The sequence below is a fragment of the Lampetra planeri genome, chromosome 2 (assembly GCF_965212315.1).
Source record: "Lampetra planeri chromosome 2, kcLamPlan1.2.h2, whole genome shotgun sequence".
In the NCBI taxonomy this organism is placed as follows: Eukaryota; Metazoa; Chordata; class Hyperoartia; order Petromyzontiformes; family Petromyzontidae; genus Lampetra; species Lampetra planeri.
Window position 1 is genome coordinate 17,414,750 of NC_136108.1, and position 21,639 is coordinate 17,436,388.

At 44.9% G+C, this 21,639-nt stretch overlaps 1 protein-coding gene across 2 annotated transcripts in view; it reads right to left on the minus strand.

Moving 5' to 3' along the window:
* Positions 1–21,639, minus strand: part of ZEB2 (zinc finger E-box binding homeobox 2) — a 117,180-nt gene that overhangs the window by 13,633 nt on the left and 81,908 nt on the right. For both annotated transcript variants that reach the window (XM_078609271.1, XM_078609280.1), the window contains exons 3-6: positions 9,423–9,494; positions 7,756–7,950; positions 6,185–6,408; positions 278–383 (exon numbers count right to left, since the gene is read on the minus strand). In XM_078609271.1, the coding sequence (XP_078465397.1) occupies positions 278–383; positions 6,185–6,408; positions 7,756–7,950; positions 9,423–9,494 (597 nt within the window). The remainder of the gene's footprint in view (positions 1–277; positions 384–6,184; positions 6,409–7,755; positions 7,951–9,422; positions 9,495–21,639) is intronic.

Here is a 21,639-nt window from a genome sequence, read left to right on the forward strand (position 1 = left end):
GGGGATAACCTGAATAACCTTGGTTATATTTAGAAGCGTGTTCATATTATACATCTACATTAAGAACATGCTTATACCATGTAGATGAAATATCTGTTTTGAATACATTTAGTTTAAGTTGAGCATTGTGTTTAGTGAATGGGATAAAAAGTGAATGGCTTCTTGAATAGATTATTCTCGGTGTCAAATAAATAACCGCAACCTTTTAACGATGGAATAAAATATTTTACGAAAATGCTACTGTGGAAATAGAATGCCTTTTGCATTTAGGTATTACCGCTATGGATCCTGAGGTGCTCCTTCAGGTGGTGCTTGTACTTGAAGGCCTTGCCACACTCGCCACACTTAAACTTGCGGTGTCCTGCATTCTGAGCGCTCACGTCCTGCGGAGTAAAATCAACTAAGTAACTGAGCAAAAGTCAAATCTGTAGACAATGACAACACAATTTGAGAGGGAAAAGTATAAACATAATTATAAACACGTGCACTAACAACCAACAATTCACAGGGTATGGATTAAAACAAATATATACGATATATACTTTATATGTGTGCAGAAATTAACAACCTTATTTCATGACATTTGAATGTAATAAACCAATAATAACCAGTGAAAGCACTGCAAATAAACTAAACTCCAGTTACACGGGGATGGGGGGGACAGTTATCTGTATGAAAATGTTCCATATTACGCTTGTAACGTAACTACCAAACCAAGTCCCTCACTTATCCCGGAAAGCCTTCCTTGAATCTCACGATTATTTTGCAGGAAGGTTCTACTTAAGTATATTAACACATTTCCTGAACGATATAAATATATATTTTTTACGTGTAAAGGAAAAGAAAACAGAGTGTCCAAGTTTGGTTAAAGCACAGTGCATTATTTGTGCTCCCTGGCAGGAGGAGGCTGGGCAGGTGCAAAAGGGAACAGCTGAAGGAAGATTTCTTTGGCTGGAGGGGGTGCAATTGGCAGGGGGTGACGGGGCCGGTAAACCCTTCTTCAGAGCTACATGTATGGTCAAGGGTCACCCTCGAGGTGGAACGCTGCCTCGAGGTTCCTGTCCACTTTTGGTAATGGGCCTTACCAAATATGGTGCCACCTGGCCACGACAGCTCTCTCTCCGTGAGGTGCACCGTGCTACTACAGACTTGTACGGTACAGCCAGGGTTGTGGGTCATCAATAAAGATATTCTTAGGTTTATTCGGTAAAGTCACTACAGCTATCGTGCTGTGACGGTCCCACCTGAAGACGGAAGCTTGTGTTGCCTCCGAAACGTCGTGATTTTTATTTTATTTTATTAATTTTAATTTTTTACCTACGTGACTTTACCGAAAAAACCTAAGAATATGAATCCTTGCAGGCACGAAAGCTTCAAATCTAGCATTAATAAAGCCCATTAACCCCTCCGGGTGGAGTGAGATGGGGGGGGGCTAAAACACAAGCACCACTTAGTGGGAATTCAACTGTAGTTGGCTTATGGAGACCTGCCATTGGAATAGCAAATATCCACCAACGTCTCAGGGACCCTCCATGGAGATGAGTACTACCCCGATTGTTCATTAGGGTAGCAAGACTCTCTTGGCTATGGCTTAACTTTTTACGTACACCCTTTGGTGACGGGACCAGGGCCATGCAACTCACTCCCAAGTGAGGACGTTGTTTTCAAATGAGGATAAATACGTGATTCAAATCCAGGATCTCAACAGCGCCCGCTCAATGCTCTAGGGCACGCATAACATTAACCTCAGTCTCCTCAGCCACTCAACCAGTTATCTTTAACTTACATTTCTAATGTGTACACTACTCTTCTGAGCAGTGTTCGGTGTGCTTCAATTACAGTGTTTAGTTTGTTGTCCTTCCCCCTCACCTCTGATTAGCACGGTTGGCGATGTAGGGTGAGAAATAATTCCAATGTACATGCTGGTGTCTGTGGCCTCTCAGTGGGGAAAGTTGCTGAATTTGGTAAAAGCAACTTATTTAGTTTGGTCATCAGCATATAATTAGAGGACAACTATTAAATGTCCTCTTATTCACCCAAAGGCTTAAATGCTGGATCTCAATCGTGCTCCCTCACTGCCCTGACATCGTGCGGTGGACCATGGGGCCCAAATGCCTCTTTTAGTTTCTTATTTGACAAATCACTTTAAAAAGCACGACGAGGGGATGTTCATGCTTCTTGGGCCCAAGACCGTGATCCAGCCGAGTACGTAGAGGTCAACCAACAACCATGAGGTCAAAAACAACGTGGGTTGTTGGTTGTGAATATGGCGAACAACAGGTGGATAATTAAATGCGAGAATCGGGTGGAATGGGGATTGGCAGAATGTTCAAGGTCAAGATTAAGGGGTCATTGTAGCCAATGATGTTGTGATGAACTCACCATCTCTCTCTCTCTCTCTTGCCTCTGCTACATCTTACAGCTGTTGCACTGTTGACACCCAACCTCCAGGGTCTTCTCTCAGAGTAATAATACATTCACATCTACAATCCTTTGTCCATCCACCGATGGATGAAGGCATTGCCATGCTGCGTCGGCCATGGGAGTTGTCGGCAGTGGAGGTCGAATGGCTATGGGTGTCGGGGGATAGTTCATGTGTCACTGAAAACTTGTGTTGCCCACGGCGGGGGATGCAAACTCAGTGCACTAACCATTGCAACACCACTTCACAACGTTCTCACATTGTGCCAACGGATATTATTTGCTTAGTCATTGTGATTCATTTGGAGGCAGCTCGGTAGGTGAAGCAGTGGAGCTTCCAAGTGTGAACCCATGAGTTAAAATTCTGGCCAAAGTCAATCAACTCATCATCATCATCATTACATTAACTCCACCTGCTGAAGCACACCACTTGGTGATATGTCAACGGTGCTTAATGGATATATTTGTTCCTGGCCATAACAATAGGGAATTCTACAGCTGAGGCAGGATCACTGATAGTGAATAGTACCATCCTTTGCTCTTTGGAGCTTTGGGGAACTTTGGTAGTTTTTTTGTCATATCACGAGTTTTTCTTTCTATACGTTGATCTTAATCTTAATTGGATGATGCCAGCAGGGCCCCTCCAGATGGGGCACAACAGCCGGCGCCATCCAAGACAAGGAGACGATCTGGACGAGGCCGATTGACAGGGGGCGGGTGTGTCCAGGTTTGTGGAGTGAGCATGGCAGGTGTGGCATGATTGACAGCTCAGATGTAATTCACACTCCCCCCTGCCCGCCCCCTCCCCTGGCAGCACCTGATGTGGCCTTTGTGGAAACCCCAAGCTGACTCATTCGGCTATTTTTGTATGCGTTCAGTTCGACCCATTTGTTGTCACAATTCGAACGGGAATGAGTGCTCGCACTGAAGTCACGTAAGAAAATGCTGTAGACGTTTTTTTAAAATAAAAATAATAATTTAATATTCGTCTTTGGGCTGCCTGCAAAGCTATTTTAACTGTAAGAAATGTCTCACGAGTACGTTGATTCCCTACGTAAGGACTTTTGCAGTAAGTCCCGCATGAGTTGGCACTGGTGTTTTTTCATGTAAACTCAAGCTCTCCCTGCCAATGAATGGATGTGGAACTTCTTTCGCACCGTACGTAGCCAACCGTGCGAATCGGGAGGTGCCGGACATAAGGTGGCATTCATCCCTGTTGCTCGCCCTAAACCCGGTGTGAATACCCCACATTCTCACAGCGAGAAGCAAAGGATTTTGTGCTGGATTTGCACTCAAGATCTCCCGAATGTAAACACAATTGCGTGACACAGCACCGCCATTGCAGGTATATGCATGTGTGATCCAATGCGCTGATATATAGTGTGCCGTTTAAAATGTTGATCTCATTGCAGCGTTTTGGAATTGTAAAGTTTCATGAGTAAGGTTTTCTTCATTGCTCCAGTACATGTTACGTGATGTCGTAGATTTGAACAAGTAAACTGCACCATTTTGAAATTGCCTATGAATGTCGATGGACTATTTTCAAAAATGTCTCCTTCAGTTTAATTAATCGTTCACAAAACATCATCATTCCATCCACTGCCAATTGGGTTTTGCATAAATTTTGTATTCAATAATAACAGCTCATTATTTACCTATCAAAGATTCAACCGCGTCCCTCCAACTCTTTACAACTCAAGAGCCTGCTAGAGATGTTTGGTCAGTTCCAGGCGTTGTCTGTTGCATTTGAGAGGAAACTGGATTGTCAACATAAAACCCGTGCGCATGAATAGATAACACTGGAAAATCTGCACAGATAGGTTAGCAACCTATTTGCTGTGCGACCAAAGGCTGGTCCCCTTGTAGTACAGAAGATTATTCTCATGCACATCATGAAATTTGCGCAACCCGCGAATCGTGCCTTAGCAGCGTTGGATCGTACGTCACAGCTACAAAGCGACAGCTTGCTTGACAATAGTGATATCATCTCAGCGATTAAGGCCACGCAAAAAACATAGCGCTTGTTATGTTAAGTGGAACATCGTTCCAGCTGCTGCTAGCTAGAATGACTCGAAAGAAATCCTAAGCACACCACTGCAGGTCATGGGATTATTAAACACGTAACGTTCATCGCGAAATGCGGTGTTTCAATTCCGCAAACATGGGCACAGGCGTGCTGACATGTATGTGCAGGACAGCATGAACACACAGTTGGTATGAGGACAGTAAAGGCTGTATTTTTAAACCCTAGTGCAGCTGCTGGGACTTCCCAGTGGGGTGACAGCTGGTCTCTCTGGGGGAAGAGGCCATGAACAAAGATCGCGTTTGTTCCCAACATAATCTGATTCAGTGACGCAACTTCCCACCAAACCCTTACCCCCTCCCCATCCCACCCACAGCTCAATATCGCACTGCCAAATGCCCCCCCATATCCATGGGCCACCTGTCATCGACAAAAAGCGCCTCCACTGCCTGGACGGGGAGCACTCGGATAATGGCAACACGTAAACAACTGCACTGGAATTACCCATTTTAAGTTGCCGTGAAATGCTCTTAGCGTCTCTTGCTCAGAATGACCTATATTGTATTACTGGTGCAGACCGTGTACGCACCGTGTTTGCAAAAACCATGGGGGGAAAAAATCCTACGCATTGCATTTGACGTGCGTCGCACGGCATTACTGCCGCTGTAGCTGTCCACAGTGAGCTTGTGGTCTTACCACAAAGCAGGCGATGAGAGCCTGCGTGGACATTCGCGCAGGAGGCCCGTGGCACGTGCAGGAGCACACAAGCGTGCATGCAGGAGGCACACAACGCTCTCTCACAGAGGACGTGGCCAGCCAATCACAACCACACCTACCTCGCATCCGATGATCTGGGCATAGCCTCACACAGCTCATTGGATGCTTGATCACCATCTCACCTGGTCAATAATTACAGCCTCGCTTGCACGAATGATTACCTTCTTATCCGGTGAGTGATTTGGCCCTCGCCTGCTGAATGATTACTGTCTCACCTGGAGAGTGATTACCATCTCACCTCTTGGGTTGCAGTCTAACCTGGTCAGTGATTTCAGTCATACCTGATGAGGAATCACAGCCTCACCCGGTGAGCAATTGTAGCCTCACTCGGTAAGTAAGTATAGCCTTGCAGTATGATTGATTGCCATCACACATGGTCAGTGATCACGACTCACCTGAAAAGTGATACCGTTCTCACCTGATGAGCGGGATTACTGGCTCAACTGGTGATGGTAAATACACCCTGACCTGGTCAGAACAATTTCAGCCTCACCTGACGAGTGGGATTACAGGGACACCTGATGAATAGTCCAAAAGCATCACCTGGTGAGAGTGATTATCACAGCTTCACCCATTGAGAGCGGGGATCACAGCCTCACCCATTGAGATCAGAGATCACAGCCTCACCCATTGAGAGCGGAGATCACAGCCTCACTAGGTGAGATCAGAGATCACAGCTTCGCCCATTGAGAGCGGAGATCACAGCCTCACCCGGTGAGATCAGAGATCACCGCCTCACCCATTGAGAGCGGAGATCACAGCCTCACCAAATGAGATCAGAGATCACAGCCTCATTCATTGAGAGCGGAGATCACAGCCTCACCTGGTGAGATCAGAGATCATAGCCTCACCCATTGAGAGCGGAGATCACAGCCTCACCCGGTGAGATCAGAGATCGCAGCCTCACCCATTGAGATCAGAGATCACAGCCTCACCCGGTGAGATCAGAGATCACAGCCTCACCTGCTGACGCGCGTGCGTGCTCGTGTGCCGGTCGAGTTGGGCGCGCGTGGCGAACGCCGAGCCCGGGCAGAGCGGGCACACGAGGGGCGCGTCGCCCTCCGCGCGCCCCTCGTGCCGGTAGCGGATGTGCTCCTTGAGCGACGTTAGGCGCTTGTAGCCGCGGTCGCAGTACGGGCAGGCGAGCAGCTGCGAGAAGGCGTCCAGCGCGCTGGCAACGTGCGCATCTGTAGGTGGGGGGGGCGATGGGGCAACTCACGTGAGTTCGCGTCCCCCCGTGTTTGGCGGCTGCTTGCGGTGTGGAGAGAATGCCCCCCCCCCACCCCCAGCTATTGCAATGGGGAATTTACATTACGCTGGCTCTCTCAGAGATCAGTTGCTTCCCGATGTTCGTTTCAGCAGATATACGCTGTCACCGATGGTTTAGGTCTGGGTAGCAATGGCAGAAGATGGTTCATAGGTGAACCCAGACAGGTGACCCCACCACCACCACCGCCCCCCCCATATGTTTTTACCCCTGAAAAAGCTGCCCGCCTTTTATAGGCTTCTCAGATATGTGCCTCGATCAAGCCATGAAAAAAAACCACGTTACGAAGTGAACAATCAACATGTATTTACACATTATTTGGTTCTTTCGGTTAAGTCACGTCTAAAGATAAAATAATAAATTAAATTAAATAATAGAATACGACGTTTCGATTGCAACACAAGCAATCATCATCAGGTATAATGAAATAGCGGCATAAAATCTAACCAGAAAACTATAGACAGACATATTAGCAGACAGATATCACCAAGATACATAGAGAGAGCAACACAGGTAACAGAGAGAGGTGGTCGTCTCTGTGGGGTGGCCTTAAATAGACAGAGGAGGGCGGATGCAGCACTTGCAGCACCACGTTTTGTTTGTTGTCCACTCATTGATATGCTAATTTTTTCTCTAACCCCCCTCCCTCTCTCTGCATCCGCCCTCCTCTGTCTATTTAAGGCCACCCCACAGAGACGACCACCTCTCTCTGTTACCTGTGTTGCTCTCTCTATGTATCTTGGTGATATCTGTCTGCTAATATGTCTGTCTATAGTTTTCTGGTTAGATTTTATGTCGCTATTTCATTATACCTGATGATGATTGATTGTGTTGCAATCGAAACGTCGTATTCTATTATTTAATTTAATTTATTATTTTATCTTTAGACGTGACTTAACCGAAAGAACCAAATAATAATTCCTGCAGTCACGAAAGTTCTAAAATTAAGAATGTATTTACACAGTCGAATGGCCACAGCCTGCAGACAGATTAAGGAGTCATGTGGTCTGCATGCCACCCCCCTCTGCATAGCTAACCGTCGACCTCACACCACCGCGAAGGCAACCTCCCACCATGCTGTAGGTGGCAACAGTTGCTGGGACAGCGACTCTTACGACCTGCACAGCGCTCAATGTCGCTCACTTCCTTCTGGAGCCACTGAACGGGCCGCGTTGAGTCTACCCAACACGTGGCCGTATTGGCTACTGCCACTGTGGTTGCTGGTGGAGAGCGCGCGTGCGCGCGCGTGCTCTGGCTCTCTGGGTACCGTTTTCTGCCGGTCCTTCGTGCTCGGGTGTGCCTTGGTGCAGCGCAGGGTCCTCCGGAGCCTCCGGGTAAATCACGGCCGTGTCGCTGCGGCGCAGGAACTCGGCGATGCTGCTCGCCTGCCCGTCTCCCTCCGCGCACTTCTTCTGCCTCGCAAAGTAGTTGTCGAATTCCGACGGATGGTTGACGCTTGTGACTGTGACAAGCAAACAGCGGGCGTGAGATGGACGGACGCGCCCGTGGTTTTGTGAGGTTGCGCTGCCTAGCCTAAGTTGTCTTGTGGTTGTTGTTGTTGTTTGACTTGCATCCCACTGGGATTTTTGCACACAGCGTTGGTTTACGGTGCTCATAGGGCTATACCAAATAAATGAAACTGAATCGAAAACTGAAAAAACTTAAACTGTCGGTCGACATGCGTTGCTATCACGGCTCGCCATAGCATGCAAACAATGTGAGATCAGCACGAAGCATCGCGAGACGTAACCCTCTCAAGTGATGTATCCTTATTAAGTAATAAAGACTTCATTTTTGCATAGCCCTTCTCACTCTTGATACCAACATGTCAACAGACCTCGGTGTGCCTTTGGTTCGGGCCGTGTTGAATTTAGCGCCTGGCTCGGTCTGTGGGGCATTATTATTTTTTTCTTCACAGCAGCAGCAACGGCAGCCACCGATACGCGGCCGCGCCACAGACAATCAACATCATGAAGGCTCAAAGCCTAGCACCTGTTTCTTTTTCTTAAGGGGAGGGGAGTAAAAAGGGATCGGCGACTGAAACCTCAACCCTACCCTGCCTGCCACGTGTCCTTCCAACGCTAAATTCAACCACCTGGCCTCGGCCCCTTTGGGGCGCCACGGGCGTTGTAACGCAGCTTCGCAGTGGCTTTTAATAGACACATTTTCTGGAAGGAACTCTGCTCGGTCGCTCCGATAGCAGGTGCTCTGCCGCAAGAGAGGACCCTCACGGCTACGCGCGCACGTGTGCTCTGGGGCGGGGTTATTTTTACCGCGTGCTCGTTACACGATTGCGACGCGCAACGTTCGGCGCTTCCCCCACCCAAACGGAGCTGCGCCTGCCCGTTTAAATCGTAGGGCAGCGTGCACTATAACTCGAGTGACGACCGCCTTCAGAGTACGGTAACCCGCCCGTTACATTTTGCAAACTAAGTAAGTGGTATCTCGCTGGGTGGGGCTGTCGGCAAAGCGTGCCCTCTCACGGCCACAAACATTCGCAACATCGTGAGTTCACATCCCAGCAGGAGGTCAAACTTGGTTCATCAAGTGAGTACCACTTTTGTGGGAAGTCAATCATGGTGGTCCTAAGAAGGAGCATGTCCCTGCCTCGGTAATGTGGAATTTCCACCCCTGGTTACAAGCCACCCCGAAACTTGTTTAATTGAGGGAGATGCCATGACTTTGACGATAATAACTTTTAAGTGTTTGCTATGATTCATACGGATACTTGCCAGTGAAGTAAATAATTAGTTTTTAAATCAACGTGAAAAAAAAAGCCCAAAGTGTTGGCAACTATGCAATATTTACATCATGTGCAATCTGGGCTTTCCAGAGTAAAACAGAAACTTTTTTTCCCAGCTTAAAATCAGAATGAAAGAGGATGCTACATGTTCATGTTTGGAGAAGACCAAAGAACCACTTCGAAGGACTTACTATTAGTGAGTTCTCTATTGAGCTTAAGTATGGCTTCAGGCCCCATGGTGACTCTCTCCTCTCTCAAGCCATCTGCAAGCACACAAACACACAAACACACAGACATACACATTAGTTGTTAAAAAAAAAGTATGAGGCGAAAAACAATCATTTTTGATAGCTTTTACAAAACGAAGTTAAAGTGTATGTGTTCGTTTTCTTGCCACCTAAAAGTAAACATTGGCATTAATTGCATATACACATCTGCTCGTGTGTCATTTGCCAACGCTCAAGGAAAGTGGATTTGCATGGAAACATCTTGACATTGGTGAAAGGGGTTAGTTCACTACACTGAACCAGGCACGCTGAGCTAAATTCCTGGTTATGGCAAACATGAGTGACAAGTGACATCCAAACCAGTCCTAGGCCTCTCAGTTCAACAACAGACACTATTTATAAAAAAAAAACCTTCCCATTACAGACTTGGTGTGGGGAAACTTTCATCCAGCAGTAGATTGACAAAATAGCTGTAAATTAGTAATATGATTTACCATGGTATTGAATGCATCTGCCATGTGTGGAACCCACCTATTTTTCCTGTGGTAAGTGTGAGTACACTCAGGGTTACTCGTTCCTCTATCATTTGCTCTGTGACTTTTGAGTGTGTCGCTTTATGAGTAGGTGTTGGGAGCGAGGCCAATGCAAGGCTCCTGGTTCAGAGAAAGCTGGTATGGTTAAATAGGTTATAGGGAAGTGTGTTATTGAAAGGGTTTAATTATCACACAATTACACTTGTGGCTTTGGAAGTGGTTTAAAAGAGTTTCTAATGCTCCCCTAACTATATATAGAAACAATATGATAGTTGTGATAATGGTAATACCGTTAACCTTCACATAACAAGAAAGAGTTTCACTGAGTCCCAAGACTCATTTTCAGAAGTGTCCCACTTTTGAGTGTTTAGGTTTTATTTAACCAGGTCATATTTCAAGAGACCAAGATAGTCCATCTCATTTTCAAGAATGACCTGCTTTATGTGTTTGACCAATTCATCAATGGGTGTTTTGCATGTGAGAGTAAACCGGTGTGTCCATCATACACCGACTCATAAAAGTGATACCACCAACAAAAAATGAACAGGTCACACCCTAATTGCTGTACTGCCACATCTGACCACATTGTATCCCTGCTGGTGGCTCACACAATGAAGTCTCTACACAGTCCACCAAACCAACCTTCATAATTCTGGATTACAAGTGTGCGTCACCAAATCTGGTGGCCTGAACACTGGGACGAGTGATCGTCGGGTGATGGGCTTTGCTTTGAGCATTTTTTATTGACGCTCTTAACAGAGGATGTGTTTAGTGTCTATCTGCCCTGCACACAACTGCACACAGCTTGTAAAACTGTTGTCATGGATAGCACAACAGCATTCAATCAATGTTTCTTGTGATGATACAATAAACCTTTCAATCATCATGTAAGTGTGGCTAACTCTAACCCAACTCAACTCGATCTTCAGAAACTTCCATAAGTTTCTGAAGATCAAGATACATAAAAGCGAACCAAGATGCCTCCTATATTTGCCAGGCCCAAAGTTGATTTTGCTGACGGTTTTATAAAAGCCAGTTAACTTCTCCAATTGAGTCTGCAGAGACAACGGTCAGATACATATTTATAAACACGCTACTTCTCTAGCTCTCCCACTTGCGTTATTATCACAGCGGGCACAAAATCAGTGTTTGAGAGCAATTAGAATTCTCGATGATCTCCAACCAAGACGGTTTTGATTAGACACAAATGTGATTAACAAATACTTGTTTTGTCGTGTGCGCTCATGTGTGCCACTTGGAGCCAAGCCTTGCATTGTAATTGAAAATCCACATACGGTTTTCCAAATATATTTTGTGCCACTCAACGACAACAGTTACAATTCTCCTCAGGAAGATGAGAGGACAAAAAAAAAACCCCACAGTGCTCGAAAAACGTAGCGTTCGCTGTGTGTCCTCATTCACACACGCTTACGAGAACACTGGGGTGAAGTTCTAAGGTTCTGGCCCATCTGCACTTTCAAGCATCCTTCCCGGGGGCATTGGAAACGTTCGTTGTGCAGAAGCATTGCACAATCGTGGCTACAGTAGAGGCCAGAGGTTGACGCGTGGCCTCGTGGCCAGTGATAAGAACCTCCGAGTCCCACGCACGTGCAGTCCCGCACCTCCGATTAGCAAGGTTTGGCCACGTAGTTCGACATACATGCATGTCGAGGAGCGCCCTCAAGGCCACAGAGCACCAGCCTGAAAACTTGTGCAAATGCAGCCAGAAGGAGTGACATCGTTCCTGCTGCACCACAGGCGAGCTTGCACGCACAACAAGGAGTGGCCAGATAGATAGACTTGTACGCTTATAATTGAAATCCTTTGAACAAAATCGATGATAAGCTGCAAAAAAGAAAAGTCCGTGTTGGTTGTTGCCATAATTGTTAATGACCTGAATGAAAGTCGCGTACACGGTTTTTTTTCTCTGAACAAAAGACAATAATTGTCGGAGGAACACAACAGGGAATTACAACAGTGCTGTCTGTATATATGGAAATTATTGAAAGTGGACTGGGATCAAAATAATACAAATAAAGAAATAAGCAACAGTAGATTTGTCTATTATTTGGAGATTTAACAATAAAATCAGCATAGTGATAACGTACTAATGGAATGTTACCAATCAGGGCATGTTATCGTCCATTGACGTGTGGATGGAAGATATGAGACAATTACAAGTAAAAGTAACAAAAGATGATGAGTATGGTCAGATGCATTTTGGGAAGATCGTTGAGAGACAGACAGGGGAACATATGAATCGGAGAACAAACGCAAACAACAGAGACATCACAGTGACTGGAAAGACAGCACACATCACGGGAAGGTTTTTAAAGGTTGATGGATGAGACTGGTGGCAGAACGGCAGTCAGGGGAGTGATCATTCTGCAGACGATGAGCACCTTGGGGATAGAGCGATAAGATTAGTTCGTATCTATGGGGGACCCTCTTTGTCAGTATCAAGATGATGATGATAAAAATAAATAGGCTATAGCCTTTCCAGTAGGTGCTAAGATGTTCAAACGCCAAATAGACACCTATCACAAGGCAACAAGTCTGCATTAACCACACACGATTGTGGTAAAATATGCTTGTACATGTGTTTTTTTTATCAGATTCATTCATGTGTGGGAACTATATGGATTGAGGCATCGCTGGACCATAGCAAGAGTCAATGACATGGGGAGGCCTTCATCCAGCAGTTGCTAAAACAAGGCTGCTGATGGTGATCTGGCTGATATCATCCACATTACTACACCAAGAATGTAGCTTTATCATTGCATACAGTCAAAGTGTCCCCTGTTCAAAACTGCATGAGAGCAGTGCTCATTTCTGTCAGACGTCTTAAGACAGTGGAGAACATTCCACATTTCTATGGATGGTACCATTCTTTCCAAAGAAACAAACGATATTGCATTCCCCCAAAGCAGTACAGAAGTTATTTTATCTAGCCCAGAGGGAGGATAGGCTGAGCAAACTCCAACTATGATTTGAACTCACAACCTTGATTGTGAGATGAGCATTCTCACCACAGTGCCACTCAGCTGGATTGTATAATTAGGAGGCAGCCCATGGTATAAGTCAGGTATGAGCCACTAAAAAGGCTTATTTGAATTCTGTTACTAGTCTCCTAGCCCCTCCATGTGATAGGAAGACTAATTCACCCAACGACCACTGCAGAACAAAAGGGGCATTTTGAGAACGATGAGGAATCCTCAAAATAATTAATCCCTGGCATGAGACAGACCCGTGGGGTTACGGGCCGTGTTTCACGTTGCGCGTGCGTCGCGAGTGCATGCAATTCCCTGCGGGCAGCGCAGTTGTGTAGATGCTTCTGATTTTATGTGACGTCCCTTCCACAAAGCGCCCGTCAAGTTCTCAAGCACCTGCTCGCCGTACCATGGGGCTGAGCAAAAAGGTACAGCGGCCGCTTAATCCACGACTGTCTCCGTTTATAATGTCACCAGTTATTTACCCACGTAAGACTAACTGGGCCAGTTTAACACGTAGGCTTTCGCGACCAATATCATCCATAATACAGGTGTTTTGGGTTAGATCGCGTAAATATAAATGCGTCGTTAAAACCCGTCACCACCCGACACAGCCAATTAGTAAGGTTTGTCACGTAAGCAGAACATGCCGATTCGTTACTAGCACAGCACACCTGTGTGTTGGAGAGCAAATCCATAACGTTTACAATTAACTAAGCCTTAATACGTTTGCAGGAGGGTACTGCATTTGGATATTTGGCCAATACCATTTGTGAGTGTTTGGAATGTGATCCGAGACTCGGTGCGTCTTTTCTTGGATCAAAAAACCCCCCTTGAAACTCCCACATTGCAAGCATGATATCCTCTTCACTTTTTGGCAAACGTTAAATTTTTTGTCCCATTTTCTATGCCATCGCCCATGTTTCTGATCCATATGTCATAGCAGGTGCATGCTGGGAATTGCACTAAAAGACAGAACTCATCAATAAATCCAAGATTTTGAACGCTCCATATTTAGCAAAGAGCTTGAGACAGAAGCACGGATGTCACAGATATCAGAGGAGTACAAGTTAGAGGCATCATGTTGAATGTTCATGAAAGTAAGTCGGCTTGCACAAGGCTGCACCTCACTCGAAGGGATGATGGCCAGTGGTCGAGACTAACGACATAGTTGCATCCAAAACAATAAACAAACCCAAGAGGTGTCCACGGAGGAGACGAAGTAATGAGATAAGCTCGTGGGGGGGTGGGACGGCGGGGGGAGATGAGTATTATGTCACGTGCTTGAGAGATGGCAATTAATTCGGGAGGCCTTCATCTGGCTGTGGATAGATCATGGCTGATAACGATCCCCACTTCTAAAAGGGTTGAAGGGAAAGATGTCAAGAGGTGCAGGGGGAGAGATCTCATCATCGGAAGCATTGCAATACATAGCTCGAAATCCACTCAGGTTCGGTCAGTGTGCCAGCGTACGTTTCCCATGGTGTTCACATTGATTAGGAACGTGCTAATTGAATGAATGGTTGTTTTCCATGTAAGTCACAGGAAGTGCGTTGGAGAGAGTCAACGGGGGGCTCTCTGAAAACCTGCAAAGCGTACACGTTCACATTTACTGCATGAACAGGAACCGCAATTTCACGGCCGTTAGAAATCTGCGGAAGAGCCAACTTCCCTAATTAAAGTCGCACTTCTCCGTGGGTGTGAAAATGGTGCAACAAAACACTGTATACATTCATCTGAAAATCACTTATTGTATCTATAGATTTTTCCATCTGATGATCAGCTTTTTGTGTCATTTGGAGAAATGGATAAGGCCCGTAACTACCAAATGTCCATAAATGATTTCACAGTTCATATATACAGAACACGTACAGCTGAGCAAGCTGAGTTGGTACAGCTGTTGACTCTCATCGTACCCATAACAAGGCCAACTCAGCCCATCATCTCCCAAGGGTCAGTTAAATCACCACCACCTGGGTGCACACATTGGTGAGAAATCAGCAGTGACACCCTCATGAGACTGGTTCTTGGCATATGATTATGGAACTTTCACAACCGTCTCCATATAAAAATAGATCAAATCATCACAAACTGTTTGTGAACATATGACATTTGAAGTCTGTCCTTGCCAAGAAGAATTGTAACCAAAAAAAATCACGGGTCCAGATTAAAGTAACATTAAGTTTCACGCTTTTCCCAATTCCGACAAAAGGTAGTAATCCTGCGAAGGTGAATCGATCACTTTAATTTACAAGTTTTGGGGGAGATTAACCTCATGGAAGGTCTCATTCTCTCATTCTGCGACGAAACCTCAGCCAATTATTTAATTATTTTCTGGGGGGGAGAGTGTGTGGGAGGGGGGGTGAGTCGGGGCCACGTGTGTTGACGTCAGAATGTTCGTCCTTCCGATGCACTGAACAGAACAATCAGGCTCCGTCCGTCTCTCTCACACACACAGATGCCAGCGAGCATGAGAGCTGCTCCGCCATTCCGCCATCCACTGAGAATTATAGTACACATCCAAATATGGTTTAGGCCTATGTGACAACAACGATGATGGTCATGAATACGATGTTCAAGATGATGACAGCAATAAACATGATGATGATGATGAGGATAATGATGTTGGATGACAGTGACACAGATGACAGTGGTTATCTTGCAATGATGATGACGTTGCTGATGGTGGGCCGCCAATCGCCAATGCACCAACCTTTACCAAAGAACCGCTGTTATCCCTTCAAAAATTCTCGAAACAAACTGCCGAAATAGCCATGTAAGGATAGCCAAGCACACAGTACCTTAAAGTTTGTGAGCAACAGAGCAGTTCCCATCTTTATGTCATTGAAAATTAAGCAATATTATTGTTAAAGTGTCTCCCTGCTTAATTCAGCAAAGGCGCGGTGCTTTTTTCCCGATTGACAGAAATGAATGAAGCAAGGAGTTCAAATGATCAATGTAATGGTGAGAGACGGTCTCCATAGCAAAACCATGTTACGTGATTCGTACTTTTTGCTTGAAAGAATTAATTAATGAGACACCTCCTGTTGACCGTCTATAAAACTGCAATCGCTTTTGAATCATTGTGTTGATGTCCCATTGACCCTCTGACTAGGGTTTTGAACTATTCAACATTTCCCAATTTGCGAGGTGGAGCACCGAGCCACAAAGGACACACTTGGATGGTTAATAGCGATCAGAACGCAGCCACTAATTTGCACTGATCAGTCAGGTACGTGGGGGGCTTCTGAGGATTTCTTTTCACCCGGGTCAATCTTTCACTCTGGAGAGTAGCCGCAATGCCGTCACAGACGTTCCACACAGCCCTCATCATACGAGCACTCGAGTAGTCATCACCGCCCACGCGGCTATCTTCAAACCTAATTAGTCCGCAGCACAGCGCTTCCTGCAAAACGAATGGGTTTTCCCCAGAAAACAGTGAACATTTGTGAACGATATATATACGCTTGCTGACAAAAAAAATAAACAACAAAAAAGCTGACAGTAAGGGGGTTCTTGTTGTTATCTTGTGCTGCCCCTGGTGCTTGAGAAGTCAAGCCCCATTCTATCTCCTCTCCCACAGTTTCCTTCCTTGGCGTGGTGATGAACCAGCCACCCCACGCTGCTCGCTCTGCAGCCGTGTGCTGCGCCGTCTCTGACACGATACTTCTGCAATGCCAAGGCACAGTGCATCTAGAGGCCATTGTGCAATGATGCCCAGGCACTTGAGGCAATGTCTAACGAAGCGAAAAAGGTGGCGAATTGGTGCGACATCACCAATAACGTCAAAAAAGGAAGTGTGGATAAGTTTGTGCTGTAGGTAATTTGTTTTTTTTACCTGAGTGGTGATTGGGGGTTCAAATCAACAGAAGATATGTTGGTAGTTTTTTTTTTATTATTTGGGTCTTTCGGTAAAGTCACGTAGATAGGTTCAAAAAAAATAACAAAAAGAACAAAAAAATACAAAAAGAAATACGTTTTCTTTTTTCCTCCTGATGACGACCACTTGCGTTGCGATCAAAACGTCGTAGTTTTTGGATATTTTTCTAATTTAGTTTGAACCTATCTACGTGACTTTACCGAAGGACGCAAATAATATTAATTCCTGCAGTCACGAAAGCTTTAAGTCATGGTTGTTTTTTCCTTTAGTATTCAAGATAAATGTGCTCACTGAGATGATGCAAATGTCGGCCTTCTCAAATGATGGAGGGTGAGCATATTAACTACCCAGAATGCTCCACAACGGCACATTATGGTTATGTTTTAACAACACAATTTTTTTTTATTGTTATGTTGAACAGGGAGTATTTAGCAAGCCGGACTCTGCTGATGGAATTCAAAAGATTTGAACCAGTCGAGCACGTCCTTGCTTTAACAAATACATATTCGACGACGAAGAACAAAGGTTTCATGTCCATGTCAAGAGACAAACTGAGGTCAGTTTATATAACTTGATCATTCAAAATTAAAGAGTTACCCCGGAGCATAAGAAGGTATTGAGTTCCTGACATGAGGTGAAAAAGTTTAAAAAGGGAAATAATACGAGAGAAATAATACACTCATATCTTGACAAATAATGTCGTATTAGATCTCGAATCCGTGAGTATTGTACCTTCTTTGATATGCTAAATATTGTGCATGCCTTGAAAGGTTTTACCGCCGTGCAATTGCAATTTCCCTCTGTTAGTATTTAAATGCGAGACCTGTTTTAGTTCTGTTCGCTAGGCCTGGACTGGCTTCACTTATCCGATGCAGAGCTCCGCTTGTGAAAGAGACTTCATGGCCCTCGGTGGGTTCTTGCCTGGTGAAGAATGTTGGTGGTGATGATGATACAACGCTGTTATTTTTCGCGAAAATGTAGCCAAAGAATATGGTTGATTAGTTGAACGAACAGCTGCTCATCAATGAGTAAAATGTAAACGAAGAAACATTACAAATAGCCTTCGTGGAGAATTCGTGTTGGTGTGTCGAATCCATAGACAACGAAAGTCTTAAGAAAATAAACTCTCTCATGCTTAAAGCTTACAAGGATGTTCAGCTGTCAGCTTTTATTCCCAAAATATGTCAGTGTGGATAATTTGCAGTGTTGATAAAAGCAGTCCCAGGGTCTGTCCATGTTAACTTCACAGCAGACAAAGCATGCTCTGGTAACAACAGCCTGAAATGTAACTCAATGATGACAGAGTTCAAACTCAGGCAGCCCTAAAAACTGACTGGCGTGAATAACTGGCATTCACCATCCCAGCAGCCCATCAGCATGTCCCCACATCATCTAATGCAATCTTTCACAGGACTTACCTGCAGCGATACAACGCTTACTGAGCGAGTGTGGAAGTTTTCTACCCGCTGGATATTTTGCGATCGTTCAGCGTTGCTCATTGGACCAGAGGATCATCTCCTGTGTGCTCCCGGCCGTTTGGAATTCCCTACTTCCAGTGACCTGCACTGTTGACTTCACATTTCGTCCCCTTCTCCTGCACTGATGACTGATGTCTCCCCGATCTAACGTCTTCTTTGCTGTTCACACGACACTATGACTGTCTTCTCCTCCTTGCTGTATGTATGTTGAACTTCTTTCGCACCGTACGTAGCCAACGATGCTAATCAGAGGTGCGGTCACATACACCCAGCCCTCTGCTCAATCTGTCCATTCGCCACTGCTTGTATCTTCAAATATGGATTCAATATCAACATTTCAACTATAAACTATTTTCATTTGACTAGATAAGGCCAACTGGCCTATATTGCTCTTTTTCAGAAGTGACCTGGCCACAAATTAATACTTTAACAAAGTGGCTTATCACGTGGACATTTATACCAGCCAAATACTCTAAAGGCATGTTTATTCTAAATGTGGAGGGGAAAACCGGAGGACCCAGAGAAAAGTCCGCGCGACCACGGGGAGAACACGCAAACTCCAAATTCACGGGCGTTAGGGTCAGGATCGAACTCACAAGCTCCTGCGTACCAGGCGAGGGAGTTAAAATCTGGCCACTGTGGCACCCCACATTAACTGCCTAACTATAAAAAGTAAATGTGCATATGGGAGAGTCTGGGAATAACATGTTACAAGCATTACTGTATTTAGATTACTAAAGCCAGTCTTGTGTAATCCTAAATGATTCCTTGACTATTTTCAGTATGTAACCGGATTAAGTATGCTGAGCATTGGCTAGCGCATTCCTTTAATGATTACTTTAATTACAAGTTTTCGAAGTGATTTCACAACTGCACAAGTGAAACGGTCAAGTCAGCAACGTGGCTTAATGTAATGAAAGCAGCAGCCGATCCTCACATATGACACTACAAAAGCCCACGATTGTAGCAAAGTGCCGCTATCATTGAGCTTGAGTCAACCTGTTATCTGGAATGAAGTTATTATTACTGTGCAGTACTGTCTACTGCTTTACAAGTACAAAAACAGGAATGATGTTACTTCCCAAAACCCAGTTGGTGACAGGTCGACTCAGCAATGCTGCCGTGGGAATGGCAGGCCGAGTCGGTGTGCGTGATTAGTAAGGCAAGCCGGTGAACTCCCCAGCGGTGGTGGAAACGCAGCGACAGAACTGGCATTGTGGGGCAACACTGAGTGGCACGGAAGCCTCGGCGCTTGCATGGGACTCCTCTCACGCCGAGGCTCCGAGATGTGGGGAGTCGCCACTTCTCAAAAGTCTCCACCTCCGTCACTTCGACTCAGCAACATTCGCATTGCAGATGAAGGCGGGCAAGGGCATCTTGAGATATGATCACAAAGACGTAGGTGCGGTGTAAATAAAAATTATATTGCAATGTAGTACACCTTTTGGCATCGCCTGGTCTAACACCGTTTTGAGACGAGGCTCAAGAGAAAGCTCTCTCTGGTGTGGATCAATCAACTTTAAGGACAGTGCACATTATCAGAGTTATGTTCTTTTGTTTGTATTATGACTGCAGGTATTGCGGTCTATGCAAACATGACTCCTTGTAAAAAGGTGTCAGTTTTGTTGCCAGATAGAAGGGTAAAGAACCAATTATCATATTTTTACTGGCAAATGAGGTTCCCATAATGCATATATTATCAGTGTGTTTTTGTTTACATTCTGACCACAAGTATTGTGGTTAATGCAGACATGATTCCTTGTAAAAGGTTTCAGTTTGGTGTTTAAACATCTTAATACCTGTTTTGTTGCCAGAAAAAAGGGGAAAACCTATTCTCATATATTGCAATGTATTTACGTAACTACCGCCTCTCACTACAAATAAAGAAACGTGAAAGTTGAAAAGAGCTGGTACATTGGAACCCGCTGTTGGGTTTCTAGTAATGAAGGATTCACGAAATGTGTATGCTGGTTGGTGTGTTTATCATATGTACGCGCATGTGCGTGTGTACGTGTACATTGTTGTGTTTATTTCTTAAAGCGTGCATTATAATTTCATGTCAGAAACAAAATCAGCCGTTTCTTTTTCCCCAGCCTGGTTAGCCAAGGTAAAGGTGGTAAAACTTGGTCGTAAAAGCCATGCCCACTCTTATAAACACATCACACTGTGAACAATGACGCAAGAGTAATCCTATTTACGTTGAATTCAAGAGTGAAGCAATTTGTACAGGTATTAATTATCAGCACAGACACTCTAAGAGGCTTACTGTTTGTGCTAATAACTTCATGACAAATACTACCACATAATAACAGGAGGGTAACACTTTGGGCAGCGACCCCTTATTCAGAACGAAAAATGTCAGCTACAAATTGCAAATGACGGAGTTAGAGAAAAAAAAGCATGCTTTTAAAAGTACAGTAACACCTTGGATTGCGAGTAACTTGGTCTGCGAGTGTTTTGCAAGACGAGCAATTTTTTTAAATAAATATTAATTTGATAAACGAGCGAGGTTTTGCTATACGAGTATTACGTATACGCTTTGTCTGCCGAGCGTCACGTGATGACAACAGATATACAAGTGCTTTGATATACGAGTGCTTTGGATTACAAACACGTTTCCGGAACGAATTATGCTCGCAATCCAAGGTTTTACTGTACTGTGGAAATTGCAACTGATTGTAATTCCCGGATCGTTGCAATGAGAACAAACCGTGGACGTAATGGGTCATGCAAACCTTTAGGACTGCTCTGGCAGCATGAGTTACCACTGGTTTTGGTTTGTCAGCAGAGCATCTTTCTAAACTCCAGGTCAGTGTCCATAGATTGGATGAGGGATTGCAGTAATCAAGCGTACGTAGTGATTTAATCACGGTCTGGACGTATTTGCTCTGTGACAATAAGTTATATAATTAAGCCACTAAATATTGCCCAAGACCACGGAGGAACTTGGAATGCAGATATATTGGTTTGTATGCAATGGCATAGGATGTTTGAAATTTAAAAAAGGCGATACACTGAAAGTCTTTAAGACTAGACAAGTGATCATGCCATTCCTGTTAACAGGCTATGTGAAAGATGAAGCCCAATGCCTCATTTCACGTATTGACTCATTTATATCTCAAAATCAGAAGTTTATTTCCCAAGTAAAGCCCTCTGAGCTCTATAGTTCAACTGGCCAGCAGGCAACAAAGTGGTGCTGTGATTGCGACTCCCACTCATGATCGAAGGAATGCAAGTGTATCCCAGTAAACCCAGCCAATCATCATCAATGTTGAGTCAATAAAATGGTTACTACTTTGT